At 37.1% G+C, this 18792-nt stretch overlaps 2 protein-coding genes and 1 long non-coding RNA gene across 4 annotated transcripts; 1 reads left to right on the top strand and 2 right to left on the bottom strand.

Annotated features, from left to right (window-relative positions):
* Positions 1–935: 935 nt before the first annotated feature.
* LOC121235798 (probable copper-transporting ATPase HMA5) lies at positions 936–5098 on the top strand. 2 transcript variants are annotated; one of them, XM_041132214.1, is made up of 5 exons: positions 940–2732; positions 2852–3106; positions 3574–3696; positions 3873–4352; positions 4623–5098. In XM_041132214.1, exons 1-5 carry the CDS (start codon positions 1449–1451, stop codon positions 5028–5030), a joined length of 2550 nt encoding a protein of 849 aa, XP_040988148.1. In that variant the 5' UTR covers positions 940–1448; the 3' UTR covers positions 5031–5098. The 2 variants fall into 2 exon arrangements, with proteins under 2 accessions (XP_040988149.1, XP_040988148.1); XM_041132215.1 differs by lacking the exon at positions 2852–3106 and having other exon boundaries at positions 936–2732.
* Positions 5099–5844: 746 nt separating this feature from the next.
* Positions 5845–6082, bottom strand: LOC121235050. Its single transcript, XR_005934496.1, has 2 exons — positions 5925–6082; positions 5845–5878 (listed from the first exon to the last, which is right to left on the bottom strand). It is a non-coding gene; the product is annotated as an uncharacterized LOC121235050 (long non-coding RNA).
* A 55-nt stretch (positions 6083–6137) lies between these two features.
* On the bottom strand, positions 6138–16306 carry LOC121235049 (glutathione S-transferase T1). Its single transcript, XM_041131263.1, has 8 exons — positions 16090–16306; positions 15870–15943; positions 15508–15568; positions 14546–14599; positions 7926–8005; positions 7404–7609; positions 6362–6593; positions 6138–6274 (listed from the first exon to the last, which is right to left on the bottom strand). Exons 1-7 carry the CDS (start codon positions 16152–16154, stop codon positions 6381–6383), a joined length of 753 nt encoding a protein of 250 aa, XP_040987197.1. The 5' UTR covers positions 16155–16306; the 3' UTR covers positions 6138–6274; positions 6362–6380.
* Positions 16307–18792: the final 2486 nt, after the last annotated feature.

Below are 18792 nucleotides of genomic sequence, written 5' to 3'. Positions count from 1 at the left end.
TTTTTCTTTTCTTTTTAAATTATGAGTTTCTTAGTTTTAATTTTGAATTTCTAGGAATTATTATATATTGCGGATCATGAATTATTTATGAATTAAGGGTTCAAAGATTTTGGAATATGTACGTTGTGCATGCATGCTAGCTGCATGAAATTTAAGCAGATCAGAAGGAATATTTATGAAACTTTCTATGCATATTACTTTCCATTATTATTTAACAATAATGACTGATTAACCATTGAAAATTTTAAAACTAAAAAGACTGCAAAAAGTACTGTTACCTTTGAATTTTTATATTTTGAGAGTTCTTCAATAGTTCTCACTCCTCATAGATCAATAACCGCAATTATATAAGTAAATGTTAGAAAAAAATAACTAATTTTTGTGAGACTAGTCTAGTTGGGTACTGAGAATATTTCAGATATTCTCATAATACCTCATTATTATTTATTTTTATTTTTTATTATTTATTACTATTTAATATTTTATTATTATTTCTTTATTATTTTTTAATTATTATTTACTAAATATCTAAAAATACCACCCTATCCAAACGTAAGTATGTTCATTTTTTTAATAATAATAATTCAAAGAAGTGCGCTAGCTTTTTGTCTTGTCTGCTAAATGCTCCTTGCGTCTTTTCCTAGCGCACAAACTTTTGCTAATTTCTCTCTTGATTGCTTGAAGATGATTTGAGAGATTTCTCATCATGTCCTCCTTTATTACGAAATATACATATAATACTTTGGCAAAAGTAGGTAAAGCTATGTGATTGAGGCCATTCTATATATACAATCTTTGCTAGCAGCTTGACCCTTCATCTTGGTTTAGGCCACTTTTGCTCCTTCAAAGTTATGCACTTTAAAAATTCTTTTTACTTTTTCAAAGGATTACCCCAAAATGAAATTTTGTATGTGATTACCAATCCTTCTTGGGGCTTGGTTATTTTTCTATTCTGTTTTTGGCTGAGTGGCCAAATTTAAGTTCATCCATGAGCATGTGTTTGATCTGTAACTCACCCCTGCCAGAACTTCTTTAAACCTGGGCTGAACAGGCCTGCTTCCTTTAAGCATTCTTTTTCCACTGATTTAACAATTATATATCTTCCATTGGAAGGACCTCAGCTGAGAGTACTTGAGATTCTATAAATTTATAAGCTCTTACTGTACTAATACTAATTCATGATCAAAACAATTTGCCAATGCCCATGTTATTTATCCTTCACTACCACTTCTAGCTGGAAAATTTGGGTTCCAAACAATTGCTCAAGGTAGTCCAATTACACTCTTAAAGTTCCATTAATTGGTTCTCAGCCTTTATCATTGTCTTCAAACATTTTACAGGAGGAAAGAATACGTGAGACAATTGAAAGTTCTGGTTTTCAAGCTACATTGATCAATGATGACACAAATGAGAGATCCACTCAAATATGCAAAATACACATAAATGGAATGACTTGCACCTCTTGCTCCTCCACTATTGAATCAGCTCTGAAATCAATTCCAGGAGTACAAAAGGCCCGAGTGGCCTTGGCAACTGAAGAAGCAGAAGTTCATTATAGTCCCAAGTCTGTGAGCTATAATAAACTGTTGGAAGCCATAGAAAACACTGGATTTGAAGGCATTCTTATTAGTACTGGGGAAGACATAAGCAAGATTGAGCTTAAACTTGATGGTGTAGACAATGACCATGAAACGAGAATGATTGAAAAGTCTCTCCAAGAACTCCCTGGGGTTCAAGAGATAGTCACATACCCTGAACTCAACAAAATTTCCATATCCTACAAACCAGATATGACAGGTCCCAGAACTTTCATCAGTGTCATTGAGTCTACTGGGAGTGGACGTGTTAAGGCAAGGATATACCCCAAAGGAGGGGGAAGAGAAGCCAGTAGAAAGAAGGAAATTAAGCAGTATTATAGATTCTTTTTATGGAGTTTGGTTTTTACTATTCCAGTATTTCTAACATCCATGGTTTTCATGTATATCCCTGGAATTAGGCATGTATTAGATGCCAAAGTAGTCAATATGTTGACTGTTGGAATGGTTGTGAGGTTGGAGCTGTCTACTCCAGTACAGTTTATTATAGGCCGGAGGTTCTACATTGGGTCCTATAAAGCTTTGCGCCATGGTTCTGCTAATATGGATGTTCTGATTGTCTTGGGAACAAATGCAGCCTACTTCTATTCTGTCTACTCATTGTTAAGGTCTGCTTATTCTAAAGATTTCAAGGGTACAGATTTCTTTGAGACTAGCTCGATGCTTATCTCATTCATTCTGCTTGGGAAGTACTTGGAGATTTTGGCCAAGGGAAAGACATCAGAGGCCATTGCCAAGCTTATGGACTTGACTCCTGCGACAGTAATATTGTTAACTCTGGACAGTGAAGGTAATGTGGTGAGCGAACAAGAAATTGATGGTCGGTTAGTACAGAAGAATGATGTGATTAAAGTTATCCCAGGTGCCAAAGTAGCTTCGGATGGTTATGTTCTGTGGGGGGAAAGCCACGTAAATGAGAGCATGATAACTGGAGAAGCACGGCCAGTGGCAAAAAGGAAGGGAGACACGGTGATTGGAGGAACTGTGAATGAGAATGGGGTGTTGCACATTAGAGCAACACGAGTAGGATCAGAGAGTGTTCTTTCACAGATTGTTCGGCTTGTTGAGTCAGCTCAGATGGCTAAAGCTCCAGTCCAGAAATTTGCCGACCGTGTTTCCAAATACTTTGTGCCCATGGTAAGAAAGTTTGTACAATTGCCTTGTCCTCTTTCTGAATTTACCTTTCTGGAGTTAATTTTACTTGCAAGTATTTTGTTTATGGATGTCTTTTGTCACCAAATAGGTTTCTTTTGCAGGTCATTATACTTTCATTTTCAACTTGGTTATCCTGGTTTTTTGCTGGAAAGTTCCATGCCTACCCAAAATCTTGGATACCATCTTCCATGAGTGGCTTTGAGCTTGCACTTCAGTTTGGGATCTCCGTCATGGTCATAGCCTGCCCTTGTGCTCTAGGCCTAGCAACTCCAACTGCTGTTATGGTTGGTACTGGAGTTGGCGCTTCACAAGGTGTACTAATTAAAGGAGGCCAAGCTTTAGAAAGTGCACACAAGGTAGCATGTGAGATTCATCTTGGGATTTTCTAGTTCATATGGAAATTGTGAAAATCAGGTTCTATCCACATTACTCAGTACTAAACACTATTTTTGACAATCACCTGAATCTGAATTTCTTTGAAGTTCAAGCTTGTCCCAAAGAGAGTGCTGTGAAGATTATGTCTAGGCAAAAAGACTGCTTTCTATACTGAAACTACTTGAGTTGGTAGTACTTGCATAAGAACGTGAAGAAGTTGAAACCCAAAATCATTTAGATCTTTCTGTTACCTTTCTTGAGTTTTTGGCCCTAATCTGGCTCAATAATCTAGTTTATGCTTGTCTTTAGTAAGCCATGGTGTCGTCAAGTCATAAAGCTCCGAGTCCAGATAACTCGAGGAAAGTTCTTTTTCCTATATCCTTAGATATTGTCGGTGTGCGCCACTCACCATTCTTAGACTTGCTTCCTATGTCTGTTTATGTTACAGGTGAACTGCATTGTGTTTGATAAGACAGGCACTCTCACGGTTGGGAAACCAGTGGTCGTTAACACACGACTGCTGACAAACATTGCGCTTCAAGATTTTTATATTCTCATTGCTGCAACAGAGGTACACTGTCACATATATACATATACATGATATATTATGTATATATAGACGGACATATATATATATATATATATAAATATATTTTCCTGTGTGAAACTCACTCCTTAAGAGAAGTAGCAAGAGCAATATGATGTATCCCCAGCATTGACAATATCGACTTGGGCTATCTCTATTAGGTGAACAGTGAGCACCCATTAGCCAAGGCCATAGTGGAGTATGCCAAGAACTTTGTAGAAGATAAAGAGAATCCTGCCTGGCCTGAAGCAAGAGACTTTATCTCCATTACTGGCCATGGAGTGAAAGCTGTTGTTCAAAACAGGGAAATAATTGTGGGAAACAAGAGCTTGATTTTGGACCAGAACATTGCAATTCCATCGGATGCTGAAGATATACTTGCAAAAGCTGAAGGGATGGCCCATACTGGGATTCTAGTATCTATAGATAGGGAACTGGTTGGAGTTCTAGCCATATCTGATCCACTTAAACCAGGTGCTCGAGAAGTCATTTCCATTCTCAAGTCTATGAACATTAGGAGCATAGTGATGACAGGTGACAATTGGGGCACTGCCAATTCCATTGCCAAGGAAGCTGGAATTGAAACTGTTATTGCAGAAGCCAAACCAGAGGATAAAGCAGAGAAAGTGAGAGATTTTCAGGTACATAAAGAACATGTTCAGGAAATCTTTTTCACAGCATTCAAGATTGTGTGGAAGCATAGACACATGCCATAGTCGGAATCTGGCCAATATATCCACTCAATGAACATCATTTTGCCGTTTAAATCTAAGATGACTTCTAGCATCATGACCAGCATTTTGACAGTCAAAGGCCTAGTCCAAGTTTTTGTGTTGTGTGATTAAAGACTTCATTAGACGTGAAAAAAAAAAAAAAAAAAAACATGTTTTCTTTTTTTTCCTCATTGACAGGGTTCAGGCTACACTGTGGCAATGGTGGGAGATGGCATAAACGACTCACCAGCACTTGTGGCAGCAGATGTTGGAATGGCAATTGGAGCTGGCACAGACATTGCAATTGAGGCAGCTGACATTGTTCTCATGAAGAACAACTTGGAGGATGTGATAACTGCCATTGATCTTTCCAGGAAAACCTTCTCACGCATTCGTCTAAACTATATCTGGGCTTTGGGATATAATCTGCTTGGCATCCCAATTGCTGCTGGGGCCCTCTATCCATTCACTGGACTTCGTTTGCCACCATGGATTGCTGGAGCTGCAATGGCTGCCTCTTCTGTCAGCGTTGTATGCAGCTCCCTCTTGTTGAAGTATTACAGGGTACCTCGGAAGCTGGAGATGCATGGAATAAAGATCGAGTAATCTTCGTCTCTACGCATGTAGGAATGAAGAATCTCCCTTATAAATAAACTTAGGCAGTACTGTTTTCATCCATGAAAAATTGTAAATAATTCATGAGAAGTGATGTCTGTAGTCATAGAATGCGCCAGCACCACACATTCATTTTGATAAAAATGAATAAATATAGGATCCACATAAAAAAAAAAAAAAAAAAAAAATTAATTGTGGATCCCACTTTTTTACAAAATGAGTGTGCGGCATTTATATAACTCATAATTATATCCAGCATTCCTCATAATTTATAGGTTTGATAAATATATTTTTCCCCGTGTTAACTATTCGCATTAATTTAAAAGCATATGTAACAAATGATGTGGTAATTTGAATGCGAAAAGCTGAGGCTAATCATTCTGCATAACCCAAATATCGATCCCACAACTCATTATCTCTCGAATTGAGCACCCATTACCATTAAATTTTGAACCAAATTTCTTCCAATTCAATGGTATTTAAGAATGGCAAGCATGTGGTAGCTCATGTGAAATGGTTACAGTGCAGCCCCACCCTCTAAACGACTTATTCCTTGGTGAATAATAATTGAAAAAGAAGTTTTGACAAGTCGCGACATTACTCCGTCAAGCTTTCGTCCATTGTGAAAAAATTTCCACTGCTGCCTAATACTTCCCAAAAGAGTCTCGATCGTGTCTCAATCCCAGTGTGGCTGATCATCTTCTCGGACCAGCTATTGATTATCGCCTTGGCAAACTATTGTTTCACCAACTAGCTAATCACTCTCAGAAGTGTTTTTCTTTTTACAAAAATAAAATGAATGATGTTTTGTTTTGGCAACTTTTGGATCTGTTTCACTTCTGTATTTAAATTTATAGAATAAAAATATAAATCATATGACCAAACCCGTATTGCCAAACATTTTTCTAGATATTGTTTCCATATAACTACTTGTGAAAGTAATTTGTTTTCAGCGAACATTGAAGTGATATTCCTTTGAAAATAAATGCATAGTACTATTTTCGAATGCACTAAACCCGGATTCCTCGTGAAATGGAATTACGAACATACCCAAAAAAAAAAAAAAAAACCCTATACATAAATTCGAACACATTTGGGTGCTAAAATAAACTTCTACATTTATTTCACATGGACTCCCAGTAATTTGGCAGATATAAGCCCGATGAGATAGGCCTTCTTCGCCCACCAAGCAAAACTAGGGTTCCTGGGTCACATTTTCAATGCCAACCATACCCCTTCACATAACAAATCCAAAAAGATGTATTACATAATCTCACAACAATGCTCAACATTCTAAACTGAGTCATCTATAATGCTTTTACCGTAACAGCAACATGGTTTTCACATCTTTGAAGGCAACGCCCTTTTAATGCTAGATTCCATCTCGCTGTTTGCTCGCACTGACAGCTGCACTGCAAGTTTTGTTTTGACTTTGAGGAGGATGTTATGCGCTTCATCAAAGTGGGGTCTTGTTGCATTTCTTGTGTCCTGGATCCACTGCTGCACTTTCTTGTGTGGACCTAGTACACGACTGCGATCCTCCTCAGACAAAAGCTATATTCACCAATAAGTAACAGAATGAGATCCATAATGCCTCCCAGATAACTAGTATTAATTTCTAACAAACTTCTAGCTACAATAGGACTAAGCAAGAACAAATCCCTCTTCACAACCCTAGATAAGAACTTCAACTGACAAAACATAAAGCTGTAGGGGTTTTTTTTTTCCCCTTAAAATTGAAACTAACTAATCTCACTTAATGATCTCAGTAAACACCATTACCCCTTGTCCTGGTTTGGGTTCTCTTTGGAGAACTGAAGTGTGCAATCCCCAAATAATGGCCTTGTCTTGTTTAACGCCTATATTTTCCCGCCCAGTGATCTTAACAAATGCCATTTATCATGCTACTCTATAGAAATCAGTTAAAGCAAAGAATAAACTTCCCTTTAGCTCAAATTCAAAATATTCCAGAAATTAAATATATGTGATCTGAGAAGTTTGGCATTCATATCTAATCAGAATAAAGGTATAAGGAGGATTACTTCTTATCATCCTTCATGTCAATTTACCCAAAACTGCATAAAACAATACAATAAAAAGCATGCATGTGCTATATTGCTCCTGTTCAAATTTTTATTGCACTCATTAGCAAATGCAATGCTCTGGCCAAAATAAGAGCTTTGACTCAAGAGGACAACTATAAAAACATTGTGCCATCGTTGCTACATTTTGTTTCTCAGATAGTACTCTTTTCTATTCCCTACTTTTTTGGGACCCCTTTCTCCCATAATATTTTTTCACAGTAATTATAGGCCATTACAAAATTGTAAAACAACAACAAAGCACTGAGTCACATCTATTTACCTCTAGTTGCATAATCTCACAAACCAGACTGAGATCTGCTATGGATGGTTGAAAGCCACCAAGCAAGAAGCGTCCATTCCCCTTGAGCCAAATGGACTCTATTATTGACAGAGATGTGGACAAAAGTTTCTCAGCTTCAGCAGCTGCTTGTGGATTCAAGGAAAGTCCAAGTGCAGGTGCTAGTACGGTATTGAGAACAAACGAGGCTGAGACAATAAGAGTAAAATAGCTATAGCCCACCAGAAAAGAGAGAACTCGGCATCATCCTACCACCAAAGTTACATTGAAGCCACTTCATATACGTTATTCATTTTTTCAGATACATTTGACAAGAAAACATGGGGACACCAGTATGCATGTTATTATAAATTTTCAAAATATCAATCTCAATTCATCTGTGACTTGACATATTCTATACAACAACGAAAGCTTCAATTGTTCCTAGCACCCATGACCAAATAGAAGTAGGTTTATATTTGATACTATTTAAAAGTATGAGCATCTATTGGAGTTATGGAAAACCTGCACCCCGGCGTAAATTAGAGTGATGCCAATCCAAAACCGAGTGGATTTTAGCCCTCCTGGAAACATCAGCCGGATACCTGGTAGTATGAACGGAAAAAGAAGTTAAACCAGGCCACAGAATTAAAAATTGGGGGTAAATATGGAATACAGCAAACCACTGAGAAATAGTAGCATCTCCTGGAAGCTCTATCAACAAATAGTTTAACCTAATTTGCATACAAGTTGGAGTGATTATGTGTTGAGTATACTTTCTTTTTTTTTTTTTGAAGGATAATTTTTTTTTTTTGACCCGGCCCTAAGTTCATTAAAAAACCTTCATTTATGGCGGAGGAATACCGTGGTAACAATCTCAGGGACACGGAAGAGTTATCAAAAAATTACACAAAAAAACAAACTCAGGTGCCAAAAAAACCAATCAAATAACAAAAAAATCACTCCACCCACCAACATCACCATCTAAGGTATGGCATGCCAATTTTGTCTAAACGAATTAATCCCTGAATATGACCTTGAATGGCAAAGGCATCATAAAAATCTGAAGTTATCCCTTGACTCCCTTTTTTTGCCAAGAAATCTGCCACCATATTAGATTCTCTATAAATATGACGAAATCGAGCATTAAGCTCACTTACCAAGTTTTTTACTTCCTCCCAAAAATCCCAAGGGAACCAATATTTGCATACCCCGGATGCTAACCAACCAACCATGACTGCAGAATTCGATTCTACCAAAACGTCCTGCAAGCACAAATGCCTGCATAACCGAAGACCATCAAGGAGAGCTCTACATTCAGCAATGGTATTAGTAGCATGAGCATATGCATGTGCAAACCCCCCAATAACGTCACCATTTTCATCTCAAATAATACCCCCTCCCCCAGCCGCCCCCAGGTTACCGCAAGATCCTCCATCCACATTCAGCTTCAATCATCCTCTCTCTGGTGGAATCCAGGCAATTAACTTCACTTGCTTGGGACAAATAGGAATAATCGGGCATGCAATCCGCTCCATAACCTCCCTATCCTCTCTACCCATATGCTGGAGTTTTTTAAGTTTGCAAGCAATATCTCTAATCCATACTTTAACAAATCTAATAACATTTTCAACCATGAATTTCGTACCTTCCATTCTCGCCGCACATCGTGCACTCCATAATGCCCATGAAATGACAATAGGGAGAGATCCCCGAAGCCATCCAACCTGAGAGCACATTGAAGCTCTATGCCACCAACTCCCCATCATCCCTTCCCAACTCCAAATGTGCGGGAGTCGAACTCAGCATGCATCTGCAAAAAACCTCCAAACCGTTTTAGCTCCCTGCCCCTCACATAATATATGATGTAAAGTTCCACCTTAGGTTGATCACGACATTCACACTTAGAGACCAAAGGAATTCCTAAATTATGAATAACATCGTCAACCGGAATAGCCCGTCTCTTGGCTCTCCATACAAAAATAGACATTTTTAGTAACCAATCCTGCCAAAGCCATTTCTTCCATGTGCACACTTCACCTCTATGCCGAATAAGCTGCCATGTGAACTTGGTAGAGAATTTCCCATCAACTGAGCTCTTCCAAACACATATGTCATTCCCCTGCCTCAGCCGAATGTCCGCCTGCCTCATTTTTGCAATAGTTTCCGCTCGGACCAGATCACGCATGCGACTCCAATTGGGACCCATTTCAGCAACAACACCTCTCACTTTTAGATTAATATTTCCAATCACTGGCATGAGTTCAATCAATGGTCCATCACCAAGCCAATTATCCATCCAAAAATTGACATCCCCTCCCCGAATAATCCACTTCGAATTGTGTATTACTCTCAGCAGGAGGGCCATCAATCCCCTCCAGAAGCGCGACCCTCTATGTCACTGCATAACTAAGAGATGTGGTTATTACCAACATATTTAGACGTAAAAAAAGCCGACCACAATGAACCACCTCTAATTAATTTCCACACAAACTTCATAAGCAAAGATTCTTGAACCTCATGAAACGCCCGAATTCCAAGTCCCCCCTCCTCCACCGGTAGACAAATTTGCTTCCAAGAAATCCACTTCCTTTTTTTATTTTCTACCGAAGACCCCCAAAGAAAGTTTGAAAAAATCTTCTGCAGTCCTGAGATCACTCCTTTGGGAATATTTAACACCGAGAGCAAATGAATTGGTATACTATTGAGAACATGTTTTATTAAAACAATTTTAACCCCAAAGGATAAGAGTTTACTTTTCCAACCAGCCACTTTCTTTTGAACTCTAGCCAAGAAAGTATCAAACATATGGATTCTCATGCGCCCCACAAATAATGGTACGCCCAAGTAAGTACACGGCCAACTTCCCTCCACGAACCCGGAAATCACCTTCAAGCCCATTTTTCTCTCCGCCGAAATAGATAAAGAAAAAAACATTGACGACTTACTTGAATTTATCAATTGGCCCAACATCGATTCATACCTATGTAAAACCTCCATTAGATGTCGCATAGAAGACTTCCCACCGTTAGAAAAAATCAGCACATCATCCGCACAGAGCAAATGGGAAATCAACACCCCTCCACGAGAATGAAAAGATTTGATCCAACCCAACCTAAACTCTCTGTTTATCAACCGCGAAAGTATTTCTTCAGATAAAATGAATAAATAAGGGGAAAGAGGATCACTTTGCCGTAAGCCACGCGAGGCCTAGAAGAAATTTTTAGTGCAACCATTTAGCATCACTGAGTAGTAAGGGGATGAAATAGAATTGAAAACAATACTACAACAATGTTCAGAGAATCCCAACCGATGAAGTACCTCTAAAAGAAAACTCCAATTAACACGGTCATAAGCTTTGGCCATATCAATTTTTAGCATCATATTTCCACCTCTCACTTTTCTGTTAATGTCGTGAACCAACTCCTGAGCTCTTGACATATTATCAAAAATACTTCTTCCTCTAAAGAACACGGCCTGCTCAGAATAAATGATTTTATCCAAAATCGGAGCCATTCAAAAGACTATAATCTTGGACATAATTTTTATACACCACCAAGCAAAGACTGATTGGGCGAAATTGACCAAAACCCAAAGGTTCATCCACCTTTGGAATCAGGACCCAATTAGTAGCCCCAAAGAAAGTGGAATACGGTTGCCCCGCAAATACATCGGTAGCCATCTCTAACAAATCATTTTTAACAATATCCCAGGCCAACATGAAGAAACTGGTAGCAAAACCATCCAGACTCAGGCTACTATCAGCTGGAATAGACCATAGAGCCTACTTCACCTCCTCCAAAGAAGGTACGCACATAGCAACTCATTCTCATCCATAAAGACAATCGGCTCAAGCAAATCCAAATCATTCGAATTCCTCACCACCTGCGACGCCAAAAGTAGATTTTGGAAAAATACTATAGCTCCATCGAGAACCGCATCAGTGGAATCCAGCAAAGTGCCATCTTCCAAACTTATCTTTTCAATCTTTTTATTTTTTTTTCTTAATCCGCATGGCTGCTTGAAAGAACTTGGTATTAGAATCCCCATCGGAAATCAACTTAATACAAGATTTCTGGCATGCCAAAGTCTCCTCATGTTGGACCCATTGAAGGTGATTATGCTTACACAGCAGCAACTCATTCTCCACCTGGTCCGAATAGCTTCTGGTCACCTCAAGTTCCAACTCAATAATACGTTCTTCTAGCCGTTTAAGTTCCTCCTCTACACGGCCAAAAGTGACTTCATTCCAGTTACGCAATGCAACTTTAAGCAATTTTAATTTCCTACTAATCCGCACCATGGCACACCCATCAATTCTAGAGTTCCAGATTTCCTGCACTAGAGGGATAAACCCCTCATGCGAACCCCACATATGGAGAAATTTGAATGGCCGAGCTGTAAACTCCCGCTCTCTAGTAATCCGAACAAGCATTGGTGCGTGGTCGGATGATGATCGAGGCAAATAAGACACCTGAATATCAATAAACAAGTTCGAAAATGGCATATTTACAAGCACTCTATCCAAACGAGCCCATATTCGTCTACCTCCAAGACGCCCATTACACCACGATAATTGATTACCCTTACAAGGAAGATCCACCACCACACAATTATGAATACATTCATTAAATTCCCTTTTAGCACGAGACGCCTGTAAAAGCCCCCCCCCCCCCCCCCCTTTTCACTATCACTTCGAATAATATTAAAGTCCACCCTAATAAACCAAGGAAGACCACCAGAATTTTGCCCTCTCAAAAAATCCCAAAGTTCCACTCGCTTAGTCCAAAAACAACTCGCATAAACAAAAGTTGCAAGAACCTGATAATTACCATGGATAAACCAGCCGCTAATCGCTTGATCCGACATAGCTATAAACTCGAAGTCAAAATCTCCATCCCAAAAAATCCAAATCTTTCCCCCTACCTCAGCATTATTACAATACGACGGCAACTTCATCCATCTTGCCCATTTGCTGCATTTATTCGAATTTAAAAAAGATTCTAAAATGACCACCACGGACGGGCGACTTTTATTCAAAATACGCCGAAGCCTACTTTTCGACAAAAGAATACCCCTAATATTCCAAGTAAGAATATCCATCACACTCAAATGAATTTTTTTGAGCGAGTACGCCGTTCAAGCACCACAATAGATTTTTCTTTATGGATTCCTTTCAATGTTTTCAAAGGCACATGCATGTCAGGATCAGATTCAAAACACTTGCTAGCTAACTCATTCAGATCTTCCTCAGAATTACCATCAAACACCGTCCTGCACAGAACTTCCTCATTCGCCATGTCGTCCACAAGAATTAAATCCCTCGCCCCAGCGCACCTAACTCAAACTCCAACGCCTCATCCACCAATCTCAATGAGCTTCGTGGTGTTGGCTTCTCAATATGTTCCTGATAGTCACCATCAGAGTTAGTCTCTGTTAATTCGAACCAATTCTCTCCCTTTGTTCACTATTGTTCAGTGTTATTCTCAACTTCCGCCTATGTCTCTGTCCTCCAATGCTCACTCTCCACATTAAGCTACTCCTCTACACCCCGCACTACTTCTGGAGCACTCACCGCATCTGCAGAACACACCTCCTGGACTAACTCTCCACTACGTTCAGCCAGACATGATTCATGGAGTTGGCCCCCCATTGAAACGAACCAGATTTTCTGGGTATCCTCATCACCCACTTTACTACGATCACGAATGGATTCTAGCATTTTTTCCCATCGAGATTTCGACGCTTCCCCAACCTCCCTCCTTTACAACCCCAGAATTCTCATTCTCCCTGTTACCCACTATCTTCCAAATATTTTTCACTGGATTTTTTTTTCCCTTCATCAAGCATTACAACATTTTTATCCTTTCCCTCCCCCGATGGACGTTCACGCTTCAAACACTTGGCCTCTGTGTGCCCCGTTTTCTACACAAGACACAGAAGAGCAGAATAGATTCATAGATGACCTCCTGATATCGACTCATCGCAAGCCCCGGAGCCCCAACCAAAAAAATTGCCATAATGGTTTCGAAACATCCACTTCAACACAGATGCTCGCAACCTCAAGCCGAGTCACACACGTTGTCGCGTTGTCCCACTTCAAGTACCGTCCAAACCCATTACCAATACTACATAAAATCGATTCCTAAAAAAAAAATTAGAGGCAACCCCGGCAATGTAAGCCCAAAGAGAGTCCTCTTCCTCCATAAAATCCGGAGTCCAGTGCGAAACTCGAAATGGCACCCCATGAATCTCCGAATTTCCTCTCGCCATCACACTAATAAAATCCTCTTCATTAGCCATTCTGACCAAAACATTCCTCGGATTTTGCAATTGTCCAATTACCAGTATAGATTTCAATCCCCATCAATTCTTGATAAAACCACGTATGTGGTCCAGCAAAGGACGGTGACGAAGGAATTTTAGCACCACTGAAAACAGAAACAGCTCGGCCGATTGTTGAATCTCCGCCTTCGAAAAAAGAAAAAACATCTCCCCATCTTGAAAGCGAGGATCCCGCAGCGGTAGATGCACCGCTGGAAGTACTTGCGGTTTCGCAGCCACTACGTCTGCGAAAACCAGCGCAGGAGCACCTCCTACCCTTTGCGTAGTCGACCCCCCATGCTCCGCACGAGGCATAAGCCCCTCCCCAGCCCCCTGCCCTGCCAATGGCGGCAAGGAATAGGCGGCTTGCACCATGCAGCCCTAGTTGCCCTTTCGAAAGTTGAGAGAAAAAAAATCCCTCGTGCCACGTCACCTCACCTTTTGAAGGATAATGTGTGTTGAGTATACTTATCAGAAAAGATTGGGTTAAGATAATTTCATGTCTGGCTATTACTAATTGATTTTTCAGTTTTCTTCTTATATTCTTGAAGGTAAGTATGAGTTTAAACCGTGAATCTGGATTAAGGAAGAAAACAGAGTATGAAAATGGTCAAGGAATTCCTAGCAAACAAAGCTTCTTGTTCCTTGGTTTTGTAGGATAAGAGTGCAACTTGAATGAGATGAACACACAACCCATATCTATATAGTATGAACACACCAAAAACCAGCACCATACTTTGTCTTTTCAAATATATCATGTATTTTATTTGCGAATAAAATATAATCATGAAATTAACTGCAACAAGGAACACTCTACTTACCAATGATCTGCAACTCCAGGAAATGCACAAGCTAGATAGATAAGAATTGCATGACTACAAAAACAAAATAGGTTCATTAGATAGATCAATGAATAAAATGAGAAATTAAACAGAACAGATCTTAACAGGGTCAATACAGTTATTAGAGTTGGCATACAATTAACTTGCTGGAAAAGTTGCAAGCAGGAGTTTTTCTGGTCTATACTTGGTAAGATTAGATAAGTAAAACATCATGAAAGTTGGTAAGCATCACAATCCAAAAGCATAATGACAAGTAGATATCTATAAATCAACTATACATCCATAAAGTGAATTTTATTTAAGGAACACGACAAAGATGATTCAACTGAAGACTAGAAATCCAATATTGAAGTACATATGCTTTAACAAATTTAGTCTAGAATATAGCCATTAAAATCCATGCTGTGCATACTCCAGACCACACTAAAAATTAAGAGTGAGAACAATAAAGATGACTGACTTTAGTGATGATAGCAATCATGAGTATTTGAGATACCAATCATCATCATATAGAAATATTTCAAAAAAAATTATAGGAGAACCTACAGCAATTATATAAGAGAATTCAACAAAAATACCATAAAGATCCATAGTTTATATGAGATAGACATCCAAAGAAGCCCATCCAGCTATGAAATTAATCTCCTAGAGAAGAACTTGGACCAGGGAAAAACATGAGCACCTAGTCACTCCTCTCAGCAAAAATATCCAATTGGTGGATAACAAGGCCAATGTTTCAAAAGATATGAAAATCATCTGTCCCGCCAAGGACAGAAGATCTGCATACTTTTGGAATCAAAAGACCTCCTATAATAGTTTAATTGCATATTTATTAAAACCACTTAAAATATTTCCTCCCAATTCTCAAAGACAATATAACTTCTATCGGCAAAAGACACTGCTAAATTATGATGAAGCAGGGAATTAAAACCCTCGATTACCTTTCAAACAACTTCAATCTTCCATCAACAATAGCTGGAACTTTCCCCATAGGGTTTATTTCTGAAAATATATCAAAGGGAAAAAGGAAAAAGTTGTTCAGTTCTAAGAATCGAACCCAACATCTCCTTCTACTCCGGTCCACAGATGCATTTTCGTCCTTAACTCCAGGCTAAAACCCCTTGGCTAAGCTTTCTTCATCTATTGTATCAACTGTGCTGTGGATGTTTTTACTAAATAGCACATACGTATGGCATATAGCACACACACGCGCATATATATATATATATATATATATATATATATATATATATATATATATATATGTATGTATGTATGTATGTATGTATGTATGAGGCCGTACCTTTGAACTCAGCAGACAATTGCTGGCGTTTGGACAGCTCCACTTTGATTTCCTCAAAGTCTATACCATTAACCCTGATAACACCCAACGAATGGGAACCCAGATTCCAATCACAGTAGAAAAAGATAGAACCACGTCTCAAAATTGAAGAGAATACAACAAAAATAAGAATCGATAACCAAAAACTATAAACGGATGATGAAGGAATATATAGAATTACTTGCAGAAGATAATAACAGCACGAGATGGCTGGGACATCCGATCCGCATATACTTTGAGCTTCATTTTCTTCCTTTGTTTCCCTTGGTCCTCTCTCTCTCTCTCTCTCTCTCTCTCTCTCTGTGTGTAAAGTTTTCAAGCTTTCAGCCGAGCTTTTGTCAGCGTTATAGCAGTTCGGAGCTTATATACAGCTTCGATCGTTACAGTTAATTGCGAAGGCGAGCATTTAAGCTGCTAAGGTGATAAGATTGCTTTAACAAGTGATTTTGGTTAAGCGGTAAACGGAACCCTTTATAAAAGATACTTCTTGAGGCGAACCTTAGTTACAGACGCAACAACTATTTCAACATATGAAACTCCAAATTAATTTTTGTAATCCCCAATTCTAAAATGTTTTCAATGATCCATTTGGGTGGATTTCATTTTCTAATTTTTAAACAATAAGTTTTATAAAATATAGATTTAAAATAAGAGAAAAATATTGGTGGATATATTAAAAAATTAGGATAAGTTTGCATTATTATTTTTTTGTATGACTTTCTTTTTTTAAAATTTCATGTAAATGCATTGCTTTGTAAAATAAGACTTAAGTGGTGGAATATGAAATGAGAAATCATAAAGTCCAATTAAAAAAAAAAAAATGGATACCATATGATTTTCTTTTTTGAAAGGACCATAAGATGTTTTTAAGTTAGGCATGTTTGAAGCTTAGAAGATTACAAAATATAAGATTTATTTTTATATTTTCTAAGAAGTTCTATGTGAATGTAGATGGTAATTCATTCATGTGTTGTTTCTCTACTCATAGTTGTGTGCATTTGGTTGAAATTTATGCATTGGTTATAAGACACAAAAATAGATAAGGTTATAATACGTCTATTTCTCTTTTAAGTTAAAAACCCTCAATCCTTCAAAGCTTGTCAAAAAATTGTGAATATTCATGTATGCATTGTGGATGTTGTCTTAATTAACATGTCATATCTATATATATATATATATATATATATATATATCAATTAAAACTAATATTTATATAATTAAGTGTATTATGTGACTATTTGAACTGTATTATAATATTTGAGTAATGTTATATATAAGTTCAAACGCACAAATCTTACAAAAATCTTTTGTAAAAAAGTAAATTTTAATAAAAATAAATAAATTTTTCTCACATTTTTACGCTGAAGCAACTTTTTATAAATAAATTGTACGAAATTTGTGTATTTAATATATATCATTATTATGTCAAAAGATATTATAAAAGTAGTTAATAATTTTCGGTTAATTAATAGTTTGTACGGGATGCGTATGCCTAATATATATTCGGCCTATTGGAATTTGTACCGTATATTTGGTCCATTTATTTGTTATTTCGTGCCTACGTATAAAAGAAGAGGACTTCCAAGAAATTAATGTTTACACCTTCTTGAGTCTATTTTCAGATGAGTTAAAATAATTTGTGATAGTAATGAGATTATTAATTTTTTTTTTAAATAAAGAAATAACTTAGTCAAATCTTACATATGGAAGATTCAACTTATTTGTCTTCAACATTTTTTTCAATAAATGAGAAAAATTATCTCATGTCGCATTAGTACCTTCAGCACCCATCCTTGTCAAAAAATCAGCTAGAGCATTACCTTGTCTAAACACTTAGGAAATGGAGTAGTTCAAACCTTCGAGAGATTATTAATTAAAATTAATTAAGATGAGATAAAATAAGGTGAAGTAAAATGGTTTGTTTCCAAATGGTCGTGAGTCACAACTTTTTTTTTTTTTTTTCTCTCTTTCTCCGTTTCCTCATTTACCTACAATTCAGATAGCTACAAAAGTTTTTCACAAAAATAAATTACAAATTAACTTGGTTTGATTATAATTTTTTTTAATATTCATCCACTATTATTTTTTAATTAAACATTTAGAATTTTTTTTTTCATAGAAACTATCAAATGATATTTTAAAATGTCATCTTTCATTCTAGTGTGTAAGCTAGTTTATTAAGTTTTATGTAAAATTTAGATATTTTGTGTCACATTAAACATATAATGATATAATTGAGACCTTACATAATTTGTTGCTTGCTCAATGAAATTTAGAGGATAAAACCTCTCAACTATTTTTTATATAGATCATTAACCTTAAATGATTTTTTTTGTGTATTCACTTTGGATTCCATATTAAGAAGTCTAGTATTGTATAACAAAAAACTTTATGATCCATATTAGTAAATTTATTATTTCTCCTCAACTTAGTTTAAATTACTTTTAGTGAGGCCACATCTTTGAAAATAGATAATATATAGAAATTATACAAAATTTTGAGACTATAGGTTTAAAATTAGATAAAGACATTTCTAGATATATTAAAATTTTAGAGAGTATATAGGGATTATAAATTTTTTGGGAGGGCTATTCTCCATATTTATAGAATTATAAATAAAATTTAGGGGGCATTTTGAGATTTTAAAAAAATTTGTGATCCGTCACTAAATAGATCTAATGTATCATATGAAATTATGTCAGTTTAGAGAATTTCGTTGTGGCTATAGCACTCCTCTAAAATGATTCTTGACACTTTGTAATTATGGAGTGTAAAATGTAAAGAGAATGACCAATATAAATTTTACAAAAGTTAACTAATAAGTTGACATGATTTAATATGTTAGGTCTGATTATAAAATTATTTTTATTATAAAATAAATCTA

This window comes from Juglans microcarpa x Juglans regia, chromosome 6D, assembly GCF_004785595.1.
Source record: "Juglans microcarpa x Juglans regia isolate MS1-56 chromosome 6D, Jm3101_v1.0, whole genome shotgun sequence".
NCBI classification, from domain to species: Eukaryota; Viridiplantae; Streptophyta; class Magnoliopsida; order Fagales; family Juglandaceae; genus Juglans; species Juglans microcarpa x Juglans regia.
This window is presented reverse-complemented; position numbering and strand designations above follow the sequence as displayed.